The sequence below is a fragment of the Oncorhynchus nerka genome, linkage group LG15, assembly GCF_034236695.1.
Source record: "Oncorhynchus nerka isolate Pitt River linkage group LG15, Oner_Uvic_2.0, whole genome shotgun sequence".
Taxonomy (NCBI): Eukaryota; Metazoa; Chordata; class Actinopteri; order Salmoniformes; family Salmonidae; genus Oncorhynchus; species Oncorhynchus nerka.
In genome coordinates, this window is record NC_088410.1 from 25,408,305 (window position 1) to 25,429,208 (window position 20,904).

The following is a 20,904-nucleotide window of genomic DNA, read 5'->3' on the forward strand; positions in this document are numbered from 1 at the left end:
TTTAGTGTAAAGAAGCCATTGGCAGGACAGGCCTATATTCGTCGGAGAGAGTAGTGCGTGTGCGTGTGTGTGTGTGTGTGTGTGAGATCACGATGTCACCACTCACCACTGGGCAAGATATTACAGTCCACCGCTGGCCAGGAATATCAATGTATTTCTTTATTTACATTCACGTCTTAGCTGTCGCTCGGATTTACATCCAATTTGCTTTGAGGGGGGACAGTGACACTTCCTATTGTCCTATGGGAAGGTGGCTCTGTGTCGATCAGCTGTATGGTCTGTCATTGGCATAGAATAAGTAGCCTTTTACTAAGGAATCAAATAGGGAATCGCTAAGTAATGAATTGATTCAAATAGATCATAACATGTTTATTTTGCTCTTTGATGATCATTTCAGTATGGTTCTTTAGGACATTCAGTTCCATTTAGAAAACCATGTGTTTGCTACAAATAAAACATTTTATAAACTGGGTGGTTCGAGCACTGACTGCTGATTGGCTGACAGCCAGGATATATCAGACCGTATACCACAGGTTTGACAAAACATGTATTTTTACTGCTCTAATTACGTTGGTAACCAGTTTATAATAGCAATAAGGCACCTCGGGGGTTTGTGGTATATGACCAGTATACCACTGCTATGGGCTGTGTCCGTGTTGCATCGTGGATAAGGACAGCCCTTAGCCGTGGTATATTGGCCATATAACACACCTCATTGCGTATTAGCATTGCTTAAATATAGCATTTGAAAAGGTCAACCTAGTACAGAACCTCGAAGTGACATTGACTGAATCTTCCTGGTGTGGTCGTCCTATGGGAAGGCGGTGATATGTTGAGATGAAGGTGCTTTTGGGAGTTAACCATGTGGGGGCTTCAAAACAAAGACTAAGTGGGAGTTAACCATGTGTTTTAAGGAGAACAAACCGTCCATTAGGCTACGTGACCTGTTGAGTCAGTTAGTTGGTCAGGTGCTGCTGGCACAACATGTGACCTGCACCATAGCAGTCACCACGTGACAGCACAGTGAGCAGTCGGCCTAAATGAAAGAGAAAGAGAACAACAAACACACACACACACTGAACCACACAGGGCATCCTTACCAGAAAAACAACATCGCCATTGTGTTGGTAGCGTGATTCAACATTGGAGCCTGTGTTCGTGTGTGTGTGTTTGTGACTATGATACAGTAAGCTATCTTAGTTGTGTGTTTTTATAAGACGGGTGGGCGTGCACGTGACAGAGAGCAGTGTTCATGTACTCACACGGCTGCATGTATGTAATATTTATGTAACATGTATGTGGGCTGTGAAGAGTGACTGCTACATGCATATTGCATTTCACCATCTCCAAAATGTACAGGGGGGGTGGATCAACGCTCTGCATGTTTGGCCCATATATTCATTCCAGATTATTCCATATGATCTACAGGGGCGTATAGCGATTTCCCAAGAGTACACAGCTAAGCCAACATGCCCCGTTTTGATATTTTTTTGTGCTTAAATTATAGATTTAACCTACATTTGAGTTTACAAAACATTAGGAACACTTGCTCTTTCCATGACAGACTGACCAGGTGAATCCTGGTGAAAGCTATGATCCCTTATTGATGTCACTTATTAAATCCCCTTCAATCAGTGTAGATGAAGGGGAGGAGACAGGTTAAAGGACTGTTAAGCCTTGAGACATGGATTGTTTTTATTGATTTACTTTTCTGCTCTTTTACACACCAGTATCTCTGCTTGCACATCATCATCTGCTCATTTATCACTCCAGTGTTAATCTGCTAACTTGTAATTATTATCCTATGGCCTATTTATGCCTACCTCCTCATGCCTTTTGCACACAATGTATATAGACCCTTTTTTTTCCTACTGTGTTATTGACTTGTTTATTGTTTACTCCATGTGTAACTCTGTGTTGTTGTCTGTTCACACTGCTATGCTTTATCTTGGCCAGGTCGCAGTTGTAAATGAGAACTTGTTCTCAACTATCCTACCTGGTTAAATAAAGGTGGAATAAATCAATCAAATTGTGTGTGTGTGCCATTCAGAGTGCGAATGGGCAAGACAAAATATTGAAGTGTCTTTGAACGGGGTACTGTATGGTAGCAGGTGCCAGGTGCACCGGTTTGAGTGTGTCAAAACTGCAACGCTGCTGGGTTTTTCACACTCAACAGTTTCCTGTGTATCAAGAATGGTCCTCCACCCACGGAACATCCAGCCAACCTGACACATGGAACGCTTTCCACACCTTGTAGAGTCCATGCATTCAACGAATCCTTAGGGTTCTGAGGGCAAAACGGGGGGTGCAACTCCATATCAGGAAGGGGTTCCTTATGTTTTGTACACTCAGTGTATATATTTTTTTAAATGTCCGCTTCATTGAAATCATACAGAACATCTGTGTGTGTTTGGTGTGTATAGCTCTCAATTTTACTGCTCAGTAAAATACATCAACTAGTTCCAATCTATTTGGATTTAGGCTGTGGCTTTGGGGCCTCAGATAAGGCTGGACGAAGCTGGTTAAGAAAGAAGTGGTGGATTTTATTATCCTTCCTATCCCTGAAAGAGACATGGTGATATTGGTCAGCGTCATGCTAACAAGAGAACATGTTCATAATGATTGTGTCTGAATCCCAAATGGCACCCTATTCCCAAGTTGTGCACTTCTTTTGACCAGGGCCCATCAAGGTTCTGGCCAAAAGTTGTGCACTATGTAGGGAATAGGGTGCCATTTAGGGCGTAGTTCATAATGACCATGATGTCTCCATTTCCTGACTGCCTTGTCGGCTTGGAGATTTACCACCGCGCTCCACCAAGGATCTGGAATAGTATAATATCCTGGGATGCGTGCCAAATGGTGCCCTGTTCACTACATAGTGCACAACTTTTGACCAGAGCCTGGTCAAAAGTAGTGCACCGTGTAGGGAATAGGGTGCCATTTGGGATGCCTGCAGCCTATGTGAAGGTCCTGTAATTAGTTTAATATCTATGTGAAGGCTCACTTGTCAGCTCGCTACATACATAACTAGGTCATATGGGAGGTGGGGTTGAGGGTGTGGGGCAGAGTAGCAATGTGATCTGTGTTGATTAATCAGGAATGAGTGTTTTAATGTCATTGCCCTCTATTCATAGGCCTACATCATTGAAATTGACCTACCGCCAAACCAATATATTTTTTTACAACTTTTCCTGATGTTCTATACTGTCCTGATCACATCCTTCAAATGTATGTCGTTCTGTCTGTAGCCAGGGTCTGAACAGTCCCTTTAAGAACATATGTAATGTATATCAGACATCTTGGTTGGCCCGTGCCATCAAGTCATTCATTATTTAAGACTTGTTCAAAAGTTCCAGGAAATGTAGGCCAGCTATAGTGTAAAGCTCCTTTATCTCTCTGCCTCATGTGTGTTCCACGAAATACTGTCACAACTAGCCTTGATGTCCTCATCAGTGTTTTACCCATGGAAAAAAAATCTATTTCTAAAATAAGCTCTTTCTTTTTTAGGTTTGGGGTTATTAGACTACACCTTGGCTCTAGGTTTTCCCTGTGTTTGTTTCCCAAACAAACCCACCTTTAATTAGCCTTATCTGCAAAACATTACAGAAGCTACTATTTAAGCTACTCTGTTAAACTGGGAGACAGCATCCTGTGTTAATGTGATGCTGCAAGCCACAGACCATAATGAAACAGTCTACACAAAGACCACTCACATCTACCCTCTAACCTCACAAAGACCTCTCACTACCTCTACTACACCAGTTACCTCACAACCATAATGTAACAGTCTGTATAAAGACCTCTCACTACCTCTAAAACAGCAGTTACCTCACAACCATAATGTAACAGTCTGTATAAAGACCTCTCACTACCTCTAAAACAGCAGTTACCTCACAACCATAATGTAACAGCCTGTATAAAGACCTCTCACTACCTCTAAAACACCAGTTACCTCACAACCATAATGTAACAGTTTGTATAAAGACCTCTCACTACCTCTAAAACAGCAGTTACCTCACAACCATAATGTAACAGTCTGTATAAAGACCTCTCACTACCTCTAAAACAGCAGTTACCTCACAACCATAATGTAACGGTGTGTATAAAGACCTCTCACTACCTCTAAAACAGCAGTTACCTCACAACCATAATGTAACAGCCTGTATAAAGACCTCTCACTACCTCTAAAACACCAGTTACCTCACAACCATAATGTAACAGTCTGTATAAAGACCTCTCACTACCTCTAAAACAGCAGTTACCTCACAACCATAATGTAACAGCCTGTATAAAGACCACTTACTACCTCTAAAACAGCAGTTACCTCACAACCATAATGTAACAGTCTGTATAAAGACCTCTCACTACCTCTAAAACAGCAGTTACCTCACAACCATAATGTAACAGTCTGTATAAAGACCTCTCACTACCTCTAAAACAGCAGTTACCTCACAACCATAATGTAACAGTCTGTATAAAGACCTCTCACTACCTCTAAAACAGCAGTTACCAGCAGTTACCTCACAACCATAATGTAACAGTCTGTATAAAGACCTCTCACTACCTCTACTACAGCAGTTACCTCACAACCATAATGTAACAGTCTGTATAAAGACCTCTCACTACCTCTAAAACAGCAGTTACCTCACAACCATAATGTAACAGCCTGTCTAAAGATCTCACTACCTCCACTACAGCCTCTGTAGCTGCAGGAGGTGACGGTGGAACAGAGCAGTGTTAAAAACACCAACCACAATAAAGGCTTGCTGCCTGTCTGTGTGCACAGCTGAGCATCCTTTCAACTCTCTTTTCAACCTCTCTTCAAACCATTTTTCAACATCTCGTCGGGGCAGTTTTTTATTTTTATTTCCTTTCAAACTCTCTTGATCCGATGAAAGAGAAAGAGAGAAGAGTAAATGAGGAACCTGTGGAGGGATGAATAGAGAGAGAGAGAGAAGGAGTGCGTAGGCCAAGAGCCGTGAGCAGTGCTTGGGGCGATTCTGCCGGGTTACGAAGGAGGGTTTTGAAGTGCGGATGGCCTTTTTCTCTGAAGGGATAGCCCTTGTGTTGGAGGCAGGCTTGCGCGTAGGAAAGAGAGCAAGATTGATGAATAGAATGGAGGGAAAGAGAGAGGTGGAGGTTAGAGAGCGTGGAAGACCATCTCTCCACACAATTTGTTTGTTTGTACCATCATCATGCAATCAGCGTCACAAACTACAACATTACGCATCCATTTACCTTTGTTGTCATTCAAAATCCTAGCTTTGATTTCCTGTGTGTGAGTTCTGAGGACTTCGCGGTAGCATCAGCATGCTAGCAGCACGCATTATGTAATCTGCATGATGCAGATGGGAGCCCCATATACGTAAAGCTAACGCTAGGTAGTGCTATTCATGGGATGACCCGGAGAACAGGGCTCTTTGGCAGGCTAACGTTAGCACACGTTCTAGGCTATCAATAGCTAAAGCAACAAGGCTCATTGGCGGGCTAACGCTAGCAAGCGCTAGGCTATTCATAAGGAGTGGCGCTAATGCCATCCAACCCCCTGCAGTGCTAAATTAGCTTAGCAGGTTATCTATACCCAGCACACTACTAACACTGAGGTTAGCGTCCTGGCATGAGGTTAGCGTCCTTCCGGTAGCTAACTCTGGTGTGTGTGGTGTTGCAGTGTCCTACCACTGCAAATTAAATCCAATGCCATTTATGTAACGAGATAGGCCTAGCAGGGTTGGGGTTAATTCCATTGCATTCAGGAAGTAAACAGAAATTCTAATTCCAATTTTTCCTCTGCATTTCAGTTTACTTACCAGTTTGACTGAATTGAACCCAACCTTGAGACCGAGTCCCCGTTACTAGGTCTATATTCCCTGTTTGCTATTTTGTCCTCAGGAGGCCCCAAAAGAGATTACAGTGCAGAATGCCTGTGTTTAAAGTCCCACACGGGTATTTAAGCCCACAAACGACTCATTCATTTTTTTGTCACCTATTAGGGCATAAGCCCAGGTCTTTGACCCGACCGATAAACAACTTCCCAGCATGCTTTAGGGATTACCACCATTAACTCTTAAAACCTAACTGGTAAATAACCACACTTTAGAGGTTTAGGAACATTTAACCCTTGGTGGACATTGTGTATGGACAGTGACAGAATTATAGGGACATACTTCTCTATCTCGTTCTCACTCTCTCTATTTCGCTCTGTTTGTCTCCCCTTTTTTCCCCCTCCGCCTCTTGATCTCTGTCTCTACCTGTCAATCTCTCTCTTCACATCTCTATTTTCTCTCGTGCCCCTTCTTCCTCCTCTCTCTATCTCTCTGTCCCCCCATCTCTATCTGGAGGAGGGGAGAGAAGAGGGGAAGGAGAGAGATATTAACCTTAGTTACATTGAACGAATTGCAAAAATCGCTGAAGTTGGAGACTTTTATCTCCCTCACCAACTTCAAACATCTGCTATCTGAGCAGCTAACCGATCGCTGCAGCTGTACATAGTCTATCGGTAAATAGCCCACCCATTTTTACCTACCTCATCCCCATACTGTTTTTATTTATTTACTTTTCTGCTCTTTTGCACACCAATATCTCTACCTGTACATGACCATCTGATCATTTATCACTCCAGTGTTAATCTGCAAAATTGTAATTATTCGCCTACCTCCTCATGCCTTTTGCACACAATGTATATAGACTCTCCTTTTTTCTACTGTATTATTGACTTGTTAATTGTTTACTCCATGTGTAACTCTGTGTTGTCTGTTCACACTGCTATGCTTTATCTTGGCCAGGTGCAGTTGCAAATGAGAACTTGTTCTCAACTAGCCTACCTGGTTAAATAAAGGTGAAATAAAAATAAATTTAAAAAAACCTTGCGTGTGTAGAAATCAAGGCTGAGAAATGTTCTTTGAGAAGTCATCACATGGGTGTGGAGGTGTCTGTGGTTAGCTGCTGTGACTCACTATCAGAATAAGCCTACGCATTCAAACTTTATCCAGCCAAGTTCTGTGTGTGAAAGAACAGGAGGCCGTGACTATATAGACCTACAGTAATTGTGGTTAACTAGCCTTAGCCTACTCATGAAGAGGTTAACCTTCACTTGAGACAGATAGACAGATAGGTCTGTGAACGGTGCCTGCCGTCTTCCCCCCCTCTCCCTCCCTCCCTCCCTGCAGTAAGGGAGGGTTATCTAGGGTTAGCTGCTGAGACTGCAGTAGAGTGCATGGTTGTCTTTATCAGTGAGAGGTGAAGTGGAGAGGGGCGGGGAGTAGGGGGGAGTAGGGGCCTGTAGAACTACTGTCTGGAGGAGCTCCATTCACCTCACACGCTGTAGCCTGACAGGCATGTCTAGACTTGTCTAGGATACCCCTCCATTCTTTTCTTTCTCTCAGTGTGTGTGAGAGAGCATGTGTGTTCAGCCAGCTCAGCTTTACTGACGTGCTACAGCCATCTTCCAGGTCAAATAGTGTGATAACCCAGAGGTCTCCAAACCTGTCTGTAATCTGCTGTTAGCGCTATACAAGCAGCACTCTCCTAGCCACGCCAGCCTCACCCTCATGTGGGTGCTAGCAAGCACGCTAAGTAGTGCTACGTATCAACAGCCATTGTCAGCCAATCCAGTAGAGGTGGAAGCTGTGGTGAGCTTCGATTGGTCACTAACATCACGCGACATCCCAGAGGATTTGAATAAAGTTCAGCTTTCCCCAACATAAGTCCCGCCCTGTTCGGCTCCCTGGCTTTCCTTCCGTTTGAAGTGAACGGCTTCCGATGTTTCACCGTGCGATGCCGCTCCCGAGTGTAACCTCAGAGTAAAGCCTGGGGCACCGCCGTGCGATGCAGCTCCCGAGTGTAACCTCAGAGTGGGGCAGCCTGGGGCAGAGTAAAGCCTGGGGCACCGTGCGATGCCGCTCCCGAGTGTAACCTCAGAGTAAAGCCTGGGGCACCGCCGTGCGATGCAGCTCCCGAGTGTAACCTCAGAGTAAAGCCTGGGGCACCGCCGTGCGATGCAGCTCCCGAGTGTAACCTCAGAGTAAAGCCTGGGGCACCGCCGTGCGATGCAGCTCCCGAGTGTAACCTCAGAGTAAAGCCTGGGGCACCGCCGTGCGATGCAGCTCCCGAGTGTAACCTCAGAGTAAAGCCTGGGGCACCGCCGTGCGATGCAGCTCCCGAGTGTAACCTCAGAGTAAAGCCTGGGGCACCGCCGTGCGATGCAGCTCCCGAGTGTAACCTCAGATGCCGCTCCCGAGTGTAACCTCAGAGTAAAGCCTGGGGCACCGCCGTGCGATGCAGCTCCCGAGTGTAACCTCAGAGTAAAGCCTGGGGCACCGCCGTGCGATGCCGCTCCCGAGTGTAACCTCAGAGTAAAGCCTGGGGCACCGCTATGCAGAGGACACCCACACACACGCTAGAGATCAGAGATGAATCTGATCGTAGTCCATCTCTGTGTAGGCCTGCTGGGTGAGAGGAGATGGTCACACACTACGTGCTGCACTAGGATAACTGAGATAAAGACTGAATGTGGGCTGGCCTGCCCTCTGAATGGGGCTGTTTACTGTCAGAGACAGACAGATATTTATCATATATAGAGACGTGTGTACGTGTTTTTGCACGTGTGTGTGCTCGTGTGTGTGTGTGTGCGTGCGTGTATATGTATCTGTCTGTTTGTGTGCGTGTGTGTGTGTGTATATGTATCTGTCTGTTTGTGTGTGTGTGTGTGTGCACACGTTTATTATTTAGGTGTTATAAGCAGTGCTGCCCTCCCATCCTGTCCCCACACAACCCAGAGGCATAATGTTCACGTTCTTCACATAGTTGAACACACACAGACAGACAGAGACATATACACACACACACACACACACACACAGAGAGAATCGTTTCTGAGTAGTGTCTTTAGGTTGTAATCTAGCCTCAGGGCCGAGACACTTTGAATGCCTGGTCTGAGCAGCCTAACGCCCTAGGTTAGCTAAAATACCTCTTCACTACAGCCTAATGCCCTAGGTTAACTAAAATACCTCTTCACTACAGCCTAATGCCCTAGGTTAGCTAAAATAACCCTTCACTACAGCCTAATGCCCTAGGTTAGCTAAAATACCTCTTCACTACAGCCTAATGCCCTAGGTTAACTAAAATACCTCTTCACTACAGCCTAATGCCCTAGGTTAGCTAAAATAACCTTCACTACAGCCTAATGCCCTAGGTTAGCTAAAATAACCCTTCACTACAACCTAATGCCCTAGGTTAGCTAAAATAACCCTTCACTACAGCCTAATGCCCTAGGTTAGCTAAAATAACCCTTCACTACAGCCTAATGCCCTAGGTTAGCTAAAATAACCCTTCACTACAGCCTAATGCCCTAGGTTAGCTAAAATAACCCTTCACTACAGCCTAATGCCCTAGGTTAGCTAAAATAACCCTTCACTACAGCCTAATGCCATAGGTTAGCTAAAATACCTCTTCACTACAGCCTAATGCCCTAGGTTAACTAAAATAACCCTTCACTACAGCCTAATGCCCTAGGTTAGCTAAAATACCTCTTCACTACAGCCTAATGCCCTAGGTTAGCTAAAATAACCCTTCACTACAGCCTAATGCTCTAGGTTAGCTAAAATAACCCTTCACTACAGCCTAATGCCCTAGGTTAGCTAAAATAACCATTCACTACAGCCTAATGCCCTAGGTTAGCTAAAATAACCCTTCACTACAGCCTAATGCCCTAGGTTAGCTAAAATAACCCTTCACAGCAGCCTAATGCCCCTCAGGATCTCTCTCTACCTCTCTACTAAAATAACCCTTCACTACAGCCTAGCTATGATTATAATGGTTAGCTAAAATAAAATGCCATTCACTACTGTGTCATTTGAGATGTGCGTGTTGTGTTAGCTAAAATAACCCTTCACTACAGCCTCATGCCACTAGGTTAGCTAAAATAACCATTCACTACAGCCTAATGCCCTAGGTTAGCTAAAATAACCCTTCACTACAGCCTAATGCCCTAGGCTTAGCTAAAATAACCTCTTCACTACAGCCTAATGCCTCTAGGTTAGTTCTAAAAGAGGTAACCCTCATCCCTCTGGGAAAAGACTGTAACCGCCTAATGCCCTAGGTTAGCTAAAATAACCCTTCACTACAGCCTAATGCCCTGGTTAGCTAAAACAACCCTTCACTACAGCCTAATGCACACATCTAGGTTAAGCTAAAACAACCACTTCACTACAGCCTAATGCTCTAGGTTAGCTAAAATAACCATTCACTACAGCCTAAAACACTAAAATAACCATTCACACAGCCTTATGACCTGTAGCTAAAATAACCTTATTCACCTGTCCAAGTCTAAAACACACACACTTATGACCTGGTTAGCTAAAATAACCCTTCACCTGTTCAGCCTAAAACACCCTAGGTTGACCTGTCCAAGCTAAAACATAACCTGTCAAGTCTAAAACAGACTAATGCCCTGTTAGTCTAAAACACACACACTAACCCTTCAAAACTACAGACTAATGCCCTAGGTTAGCTAAAATAACCCTTCACTACAGACTAATGCCCTAGGTTAGCTAAAATAACCCTTCACTACAGACTAATGCCCTAGGTTAGCTAAAATAACCCTTCACTACAGACTAATGCCCTAGGTTAGCTAAAATAACCCTTCACTACAGACTAAAACACCCTAGACCTGTTAGCTAAAATAACCACTTCACTACAACCTTATGACCTGTTCAAGCTCTAAAACAACCCTTCACTACAACCTAATGCCCTAGGTTAGCTAAAATAACCCTTCACTGCAGCCTAATGCCCTAGGTTAGCTAAAATAACCCTTCACAGCAGCCTAAAGGACAGGTTATTTTGTTACACCCTCAGTGATCTCTCTCTACCTCTCTACTCAGCCATTACCTAGGTATACTGTCCTACCTTCCGTAATGTAGTCTAGCTAGCTATGATTATAATGAGTCAGAGAGGGAGAACTGCACTGGGATGGGGTGCAGGAAATGCCATTACACCTCTCTGTGTCATTTGAGATTGTGCGTGTTGTGGTGTAATTCGGGCTCAGACAATTTCATTTACATTTTATTAGTCAGGTCATGTGGTCAGTCACGGAGGGGGGAAGTAAAACTGAGTAGGGTGCAGGAAACACCATTACACCTCTCTGTCTCTCTGTCTTTCTCTCTGTCTCTGTCTCTCTGTATGTCTCTCTCTCTCTCAGTATCATCTGGACCTATGTGTTGTCTTGTTATCTACTGTATCTGGCTCCTGAATCCTTCAATATTATGTCTCTAACCTCTCTCTCTCTCTCTCTCTTTCTCTCTCTCTCTTTCTCTCTCTCTCTCTTTCTCTCTCAGCGTGTATTTTCTCTTTTTTTAATTTCACCTTTTTCTCATTTTAAAAGATAAAGCATTTCTCTAAACCAGGTCTTTCTCTTTCTCTTTGCAACTCTCTCTACGTTGAGAACTTTCTCTTTGTCCAAGTCTAAAACAGCAGTGTGAACTCTCTTACTTTCTCAATTAACTCTCTTTGGGCTCTCTCAATCTGTCTCTCTCTTTTGCTCACTTTAAATCTCTCTCTTTCTTCTCTCAAAAGAGCTCTCTAAAAAACTATCAGTATGGGAATGAGGTCTTTCTCTCTCTCTTTCTGTCAGCTCTCTCTTAGCTGCTCTCTCTCTCTCTCTCTCTCTCTCTGTGTTCCTCTCTTCCAGGAGGGCCCACCTGCGTCTGTGTTTGGAGAGGTTGAAGGCCCTCATCCCTCTGGGAAAAGACTGTAACCGCCACACTACCCTGGGGCTGCTCAACAAAGCCAAATCACATATTAAGGTAACTATACCGCACGGACACACACACACACTTATGACCTGTTCAAGTCTAAAACACACACACTTATGACCTGTTCAAGTCTAAAACACACACACTTATGACCTGTCCAAGTCTAAAACACACACACTTATGACCTGTTGAAGTCTAAAACACACACACTTATGACCTGTTCAAGTCTAAAACACACACACTTATGACCTGTTCAAGTCTAAACACACAGTTGTTCAAGGGTGCTGTATGACCTGAATGGTTCAAGTCTTATGACCTGTTCAAGTCTAAAACACACACACTTATGACCTGTTGGAGTCTAAAACACACACACTTATGACCTGTTCAAGTCTAAAACACACACACTTATGACCTGTCCAAGTCTAAAACACACACACTTATGACCTGTCCAAGTCTAAAACACACACACTTATGACCTGTTCAAGTCTAAAACACACACACTTATGACCTGTCCAAGTCTAAAACACACACACTTATGACCTGTTCAAGTCTAAAACAGCTCTCCAAATGCTTTAAATATGTATGACAAATATTTTACATTTTCCATTGATTTATTTGAGTTATGAAGCTTTACTATTTAAACTCCAACAACACATTTGAGTAGTAACCAATGTTCCCTCTGAGCCGAGTTTCCCCGTTAGTTAACTCTATCGGCGTTTCCCTTCACTGTGGGAATTGTGATCGTATCAGAGCAGTCATTATTAGCCACTTTCAACACAACATACCGAAACAAAACAAACTGTGCAAGAGACTGTGTCGTACGCAGAGCGCGTCGGATTTCAATTGCACTGACAGGCACGTGTCACGATCGTCGAAATAACATTCGGACCAAGGCGCAGCGTGATATGGGTTCCACATCTTTTTATTTGTGAAAAAGCAAACGATAGGTGAAGCTATGAAGTGCTCACATGCAACTACACATAAACAAGATCTCACAAAACACAGTGGGGAAATGGCTGCCTAAATATGATCCCCAATCAGAGACAATGGTAAACAGCTGCCTCTGATTGGGAACCATACCAGGCCAACATAGAAATAAAACAACCTAGATTACCCACCCTAGTCACACCCCGCCCTAACCAAAATAGAGAATAAAAAGTCCAAAGGGCGTAGAGAATAAAAAGTCTCTCTATGGTCAGGTCCGGTACGTGACTAGTCACTCTACACACCGGTCTCTACACAGTCACAGTCCGGTACACTACACAGTCCGGTGCGCCATAACCAATCAGAGCTTCAATAGGCCTATATGCAAATAGACCATTTTCAAATATGGTTTTGTGCCATTCACTTTGAACTGGACTGTTTTACAGCATGAGCTGTTGCGATCGTTATGCGCTTGTTTTGAAATCAAAGCCAGAGTTGCATGTAGCCACGTGTGCACATTTGTTCCCATTCTTTGCTAGTTAGTGAGTTGTTAGCCCAGTTCTAGATCATTTGTAGTCAGCAACGTGGCAGTGATTGCTTCCTACAAGAGAACAAAACGTGTACATTTCTTGGCATGTTTGAACGCGAGTCGGGTAAAGAGCTTTTTAATGGCAGTTTTTTATTTTCAGACGGTCTTGAATAAGCTAAGTAGCCAGTAGGCAGAGGGTAGCATCCTTTGTCTGATTCTCTGTGATAATGGTATGGAAATAATCATTCATTTTATTTTGGAAAGTGGTTTCTTGCATCAAACAACAAATTGTTCAGGATAAACAGGTTCATGTCAAGTCCTGCATGTGTCTCATGGAATGTAGGCCAACATTGTTCAGGATAAACAGGTTAATGTCAAGTCCTGCATGTGTCTCATGGAATGTAGGCCAACATTGTTCAGGATAAACAGGTTAATGTCAAGTCCTGCATGTGTCTCATGGAATGTAGGCCAACATTGTTCAGGATAAACAGGTTAATGTCAAGTCCTGCATGTGTCTCATGGAATGTAGGCCAACATTGAACACCACACATTGTCTGCTACTGTAGGCTGAATGATAGAACAGCCATTTCCATGTTTAAATGTAATGTGATACATATTCTCCCTATTTGTTTATGTTAGGCCACTCTGGTAGTCCTCATTATGATCAAATAGCCACAGTAGTCTACCTGGTCACTGTTAAAACTGTAACTTAAAGCGGGTACAACCTCAGTGTTCACAGTAAACAAGCGCTGGAAGTTGCGCTCAGCCGACCTGAAATTCTCTCACTGCCAGAAAGAATGAGAGGGAACATTGGGCTCTTAATGAGAAACATGTTGTTTGTTCTGAATCTATGGCCCGTGCAGCTTCCCCACTACTGACAACCACCTGAATGAGGTTAACATGGGAATGAAGATCAATAACATTGACCCTGACAATGACACAGAAACATGGAATGAAGGGTTGCATTGTTGTTGCATGTCTCTCTTCCTCTTTCTCTCTTCCCCCTCTCTCTCTCTCTCTTTCACTCTCACCCCTCTCTCTCGCTCTTTCTTTGTCTCATCTCTACCCTCTCTCTCTCTCTCTCTCTCTTTGTCTCATCTCTCTCTCTCTCTTTCTCTCTCTCTCTCTTTCACTCTCACCCCCTCTCTCTCTCTCTCTTCGTCTCATCTCTCTTCCCCCTCTCTCTCTCTCTTTCACTCTCATCCCTCCCTCTCTTTCACTCTCACCCCTCTCTCTCTCTTTGTCTCATCTCCCTACCCCTCTCTCTCTCTCTCTCTCTCTCTCTCTCTCTCTCTCTCTCTCTCTCAGTGCTGTAACTGTCAGCTCTAGTCTTTATCAAGTATTGACGTGACTCTGTGTAACAGCAGTAGTAAACAAACGCATCGTAAACAAAACACTGATACAAGATAAACAACGCCAAGTCTGGAAAGACAGAACGTTACTTCTGTGGTGGACTGTTGGGTGATTTCCCTTCCAAAGGTTAGAGTCCGGATACAGGATACTAAAGTCTGACATTGGAGTTGTAGCGTTTGGAGAATTGATTGGCGGTTTCATTGACTCCTCTATCTCTCATCCTCTCTCTTCATGCCAATGTTTAGTCTACTTCCCTATCTGTATCTATACCTCCATCCCCCTCTCCCACTGTCACTATCCCTCTGAGAATATCTTCTCTCTCAACCTTACCCGCTAAAATATATACATTCAAATCTATTCATAACCACGCTCTCTCGTCTCTTTCTTCTCTCCTCTCCCTCCTATAGAAACTTGAACACACCTGGTAAAATATCCTTTTAAATAGATAAAGGAACACACAAAGGATAGCAACTCGTCATCTCTCTGAGGGTGTGGTGGAGGAGGCAGGTGCTCTTTGGAAACAGGTATACAAATCCAGTTTGTTCAAGATAACTAAACACATGATCTCTCTCTCTCCCTTCTCTCCTCTTTCTCTCCATTCTTTCCTCTTTCTCTCTCTCCTCTCCTCTTCCTCTCCCTTCTCTCCTCTCTCTCCCCCTTCTCTCCTCTCTCTCCCTTCTCTCTCTACCTTCTCTCCTCTTTCTCTCCCTTCTCCCTTTTCTCTCCCTTCTCTTCTCTCTCTCTCCCTTCTCTCCCTTCTCTCCTCTTTCTCTCCCTCTCTCCCTTTCTCTCCTCTCTCTCTCCCTTCTCTCCTCCTCTCTCCATTATCTCTCTCTCTCTTCTCTCCTCTCTCTCTCCCTTCTCTCCTCTCTCTCTCTCCCTTCTCTCCTCCCTCTCTCTCTCCCTTCTCTCCTCTCTCTCTCCCTTCTCTCCTCTCTCTCTCCATTATCTCCTCTCTCTCTCCCTTCTCTCCTCTCTCTCTCCCTTCTCTCCTCTCTCTCTCTCCCTTCTCTCCTTCCTCTCTCTCTCCCTTCTCTCCTCTCTCTCTCCGTTCTATCCTCTCTCTCTCACTTCTCCTCTCTCTCTCCTCTCTCTCTCCCTTTTCCTCTCTCTCTCCTCTCTCTCCCTTCTCTCCTCTCTCTCTCCCTTCTCTCCTCTCTCTCCCTTCTCTCCTCTCTCTCTCCCTTCACTCCTCTCTCTCTCTCTCCCTTCTCTCCCTTCTCTCCTCTCTCTCTCTTCTCTCCTCTTTTCTCTCCCTCTTCTAGAAACTTGAAGAGGCGGACCGTAAGAGCCGTAACCAGCTGGACAGTCTGGAGAGGGAGCAGAGGCACCTCCAGCGCCAGTTGGACCTGCTGCAGGGGGGCACCGGGGCCGGGGTAGGAGGCACTGGGCCGGGGGAGGGAGAGAGGATACGCATGGACAGCGTGGGCTCCACCCTCTGCTCCTCCGAGCACTCGGACTCGGACCAAGGTGAGCGGCCGTGACCGCCGAAAGGGATCTTTGTCAGATTCCAGTCTTTATTTCATTGTATCACACACATAAGCACATCAGTTAAAGAGATGTGGACTTTGCACACTTGTACCCTATTCTTAGGATAACCAGAAAGCTTGATTCTGTGTGGAAACAAACCAAACTTCTCCGTTTAGTAGTGTTCCTGTTTAGTTCCAAGGAGCTCTTGTTTCAAGTGTGTTATTCCAACATTCTGCTCTTCTCTTACTTCCTCTCTCTCTCTCTCTCTCTCTCTCTCCCTGTCTCTCTCTCCCTGTCTCTCTCTCTACTCTCTCTCTACCTCTCTCCTTCTCCCACCTCCCTTGCCCTCTACAGAGGAGATTGAGGTGGACGTGGAGTCTACAGAGTTCTCGGAGCACGGGGAACTGGACTCGGTTTCTACGGCCTCCACCAGCGATCTAGATGACCACAGCAGCCTTCAGAGTCTAGCCAGCGACGAGGGCTACTCCAGCTGCAGCATCCTCAAACTCTCCTCAGCCTTCTCCGGATCCTCCTCATAGGAGATGGCTGTTGGGTGTAGACTCCTCCCCCCGGCTCTAAATCAACATCCAAAGACCAACCACCTGAACCTGTCCAGCGACGAAGGTTACGAGGGCAGACGTTAATCCAGCGTCCTCGTCAAACTCAGCGCCTTCTCTGACCGGCCGATTAGAGTTGTCTCCAGCTCCAACCTGCAAACACCTTGGCCTCCCCCTCCATCCACCACCCCTGTTGTGTGTCGTCATGTCACCCATCTACATGTATCATCGCCCGACTACACCATCGCCATGGCATCCCTCAAGTGGCGCCCTGACATCCTTCTAACTTCCTGTCTGTAACCCCTCGCCATCGCACCATCCTTTGCTCTGCTCCAACTCGCTGCTGAACCTCCAGTCTGAGAACAACCCTCCCCCCCTCGGAACCCCTCAACCCCCCTCCGTCCCAAGCAGAAGGTCCAACCCAACATGAAGAACAGAGATTGATCCAAACACAGAACCAACCTTTATTTTGAGAATCTGAATAAGAGCAATGGTTTGAGATTAGATTTTGACTTGGGTGGCTTTATGAATGATTGAAACTGAAGATGAAAAAGGATGTATTTTTATATGCTGGGATCAGCATTATCTTGGTTTTATTGCAGACATAATCGAAGGGAATTAGACCCCCTTTTTTAAATCAAACAATTGATTAAGTTATTTTAGAATCAAACAACAAAAAAACAACCCCATATTTTAGCATCAGAAATGCACTTACATTTCTAATATATATATTAGAATATTTTCTGATGAGTTTTCTGAGTTTTAAAACCTTGTTTGGTTCTGTGTGTTTGAGTGTTTGCTCTGGTCTTGTGTCTGAAGTCAAGTCAATGTTCTGCTGGACTTAAAAACCAATTTGGGAACAAGTGGTAATTTGGACACAGACTCTGTGGAATGTCAAGAAGTCTACTTGTCATATCAACACATTTTGGCCCTTGAACGACCGACGCTCCTTTTTATTTGACATTTCTTGTCTTTGTGTTTTTTTACCACTGTGCAACCACAGCACTGCATCCAACAGACACTTGAAATGGTGCTAAACAGCAACAACAAACCCATCCACAACGCAGCTCAAACGCTTGTACAACCAACGATCCTTGTCTGCCGTGTCATACAGGACGTTTCCATCCGAACGAATGGAGGAGAAACAAAGACATGCATCATATGCATTCCCATGGAACGTGGGCGGTGCTCAGTGTGGAAATCAATCTTCAAATGTGTTTTTACAACAACGCAGCTACCACAACAAGCGATCCTGCACCTGCCTACCTTATAGCTGTCTATAGAAACAAATCGGCACAATTTAAAAAGAAGGAATAGCAAGGAACTTTGGACTATAGAGACGACATCCATCCTTTCTCTATCCAGCAGTAACAAGCAATAACCGTTTCTACTATTTTGGTTTCTTTTTGTTTATTTTAAATTTCGACCATTTGACCTCCTGTTTTTCCCCCCTCTCTTTTCCAAGGCAACAGACCTGTGGCCGTCCAAAAAAAAGCTCATTCAACTTGCATAGTTTTTTGTACATAATTAGAAATAGCTTAATAAATTAACGATGAAAAAAGGAGTGTAAAAAAAATAAGTTAGAAAACTTGTGTATAGAAAAAAACCTATTGCCTCTGTTGCTGTTTTTGACCTTGTGTTTTTGTGCATTTTAAATGATATTTTTGAAAAGATTTATTCTACTTCTCTCAGAGTGTGACTGGCAAGCGGTCAGTCAGTCGTCCACGTGGCATGAATTGGACAGTAATTGCTTTGTTCATTTTGCTGGTTGAAACGTTCAAAGGTTACCATTCTGTAGCTGTCCCCCCTCAACCCCAAGAGAAGTTCCACTTCATAGTACTTAACTTAAAGTTCAAGACACAACAACAAGAGAACAACAACTATATGGCTGTAATACAAAATGGCCGCCACCCCAGGACATCTTCTGTTCATAAATACAGAGTTTGTGTGGCACTCTTATTTATTCAAGCTTGTTTGTTTCTTACTTTTATTTTGAAAACTCCTATATGGCATTCCACTGGTGGTATCTCGTGAGCTGTGGTGGAACTCGAGTCTGAAGTGACAGCACCAAGGTGTATGATGATGTCATTGACTGTGTGTGTACATCCTTAGCCCTTGTTACTGAAGCGAGCCCAACTTGCACTTTGAAAAGTCTGGTTTTCCACTGGTATTCACATATCTCTTCATATGAAAGAACAATCCCACCCTGACCCTTGAGTTTTTGAAGTTTATATATTTATTAGCCTATTTCTCCATCCCTCACAGAACCAACACAGATTGAAAAAAAACCATGAAAAAAGTTAACTTATTTGGTTTCTGTCTTATCTTATTACTCTTCCTATTTTTTAATGATTTTATCCCTTATTTTAAGATGTAATGTTTAAAAGTGAAATAATTGTTGTTTCCCAAATGGCACCCTATTCCCTACATAGTGCACCCTATTCCCTACATAGTGCACTACGTTTGACCAGACTCTGTCAAAAGTAGAGCACTAAGTAGGGAATAGGGTGCCATTTGGGAAACAGACCATGGTGAATCGTAGTGAAGTCAGTCAGGATACCAGGCTAATGTTGTTTTGTTAGACGGACACTTGAAATGTAATCAGCCCCCAAGCTGCTCCCAGTACTGAGCCTTGCCTCTTATGCATCCACGGTCGAGTTCCAAACTGACCCCAAGCTGCTCCCAGTACTGAGCCTTGCCTCTCATGCATCCACGGTCGAGTTCCAAACTGACCCCAGGCTGTATGGTCATCTTCTCCTTCTCTGATAGGCTGGGTGGAGTTTTTGTCCTAACAGTTTACACCTATCCAATAATCCTAGAATTTGCTAGGAGGGGATGGGGGTGTAGGGTCAAGGGGTTGATTTTGGACTCAGCCTACAATAGCCAAGTCTAATGGGCAAATACTGAGCCAGCTACTATACAAAATGGGGGCTAAACTAACTAACTCCACACTCTAGTAGGAAGACAAGTAGTAGTCTTTACTAGATTATGTTTTAGTCAACAAAATGTGTCTTACATTTACAAAAAGCCTCAGATGAATATTATTGAGAACAAAAACCTATGGTTTCAACGAAGGACATCATTCAAGGTGTAAAGTTAAGAGTGTAATCTTGAGGGATTTCATGATCTCCTCAAATTTGGATGGTTCACTGACGATGGTGCTTTCTCGATAGAAACAAATAAGCCAAACGACCTCAGAACACCAACAGTGTCCTCTTCTCTTTCACAGGGGGCAGATTACTTCACTCTCCTTCATTTACACTTTTATCTTCTAGCGCTTTTTCTTTGTCGTTTTTTGAACCTGCACTATGAGAAAAAAGGGCCCATATTTAATGAAAAACTGTGTTTTTCCCCGATACCCTCTCTCTTTTGTGTGTGTTGTCTGGTGTCCTTAGTGCGGCCATATAAGTGATACCTGCTTTTGCCTGTGTATGGCTAGCAGTATGTTGTTCAATCCAGATTTGGGGGTCTATTCTAACTCAGTTCCAATCTGTTCAGTTCAAGATGGGAATTTCTTACCTGGTATCCAAACTGAATTCACATTCCATTTTGCGGATGGAATTTAGATGGAATTGACCTCCACCCTGAATAATGTCACTCCAGTGTACTAGGTATTGGTCTTATAGACAATGACTCGGAGGGGGGGAACAAATAGCCTGGGACCCAGATCTGTTTGTGCTGTCTTTCCAACTCCTGTGGTCATTCTGGTCAAGACAGCACAAACAGATCTGGGAACCAGGTTAAGGCAGAATGAATGGGTAAAAGTAGATACAACTATTCCCACCTCCAAACAGGACAGACCTAGCCTGGGTTAAACTAGGCTGAATGCTGTGATGCGAGTTAGCGTAGCATTCAGTCTGGTTTAACCAGGCTATAGGAGAGACTATAGTCCCCTTGTTGTTCAGATGAACTCTGTGGCCATCAATCCTTTGTAGAACATGCTCTCTGATGATGATGATTCTCGCTGTGTAAGTTTGAAAATGCAATACTTACAATAAAACACCAAGATTTTCAAACCGGAACTTGTTGACTTTGTCTACTATCTATATTGTTATTTTCAAGGTTGTTTTTAATCCATTCTCCGTTCATTTTGAGGAAGTCAGACACTTCTTGTCGGTTGGGTTCCTGTCAGTCAGCGATACACTGAGTGTACGAAACATTATGAACACCTGCTCTTTCTATGTCATAGACTGACCAGGTGAATCCAGGTGAAAGCTATGATCCCTTATTGATGTCAAATCCACTTCAATCATTGTAGATGAAGGGAAGGAGACAAGTTAGAGACACATTTTTAAGCCTTGAGACAATTGAGACATGGATTGTG

At 44.0% G+C, this 20,904-nt stretch overlaps 1 protein-coding gene across 2 annotated transcripts in view; it reads left to right on the forward strand.

Annotated features, from left to right (window-relative positions):
- mxi1 (max interactor 1, dimerization protein) overlaps nt 1-20,602 on the forward strand; it is a 41,922-nt gene extending 21,320 nt beyond the window's left edge. For both annotated transcript variants that reach the window (XM_065001354.1, XM_065001355.1), the window contains exons 4-6: nt 11,684-11,798; nt 15,819-16,023; nt 16,378-20,602. In XM_065001354.1, coding sequence (XP_064857426.1) covers nt 11,684-11,798; nt 15,819-16,023; nt 16,378-16,562 — 505 coding nt within the window. In that variant the 3' untranslated portion in view covers nt 16,563-20,602. The remainder of the gene's footprint in view (nt 1-11,683; nt 11,799-15,818; nt 16,024-16,377) is intronic.
- Nucleotides 20,603-20,904: the final 302 nt, after the last annotated feature.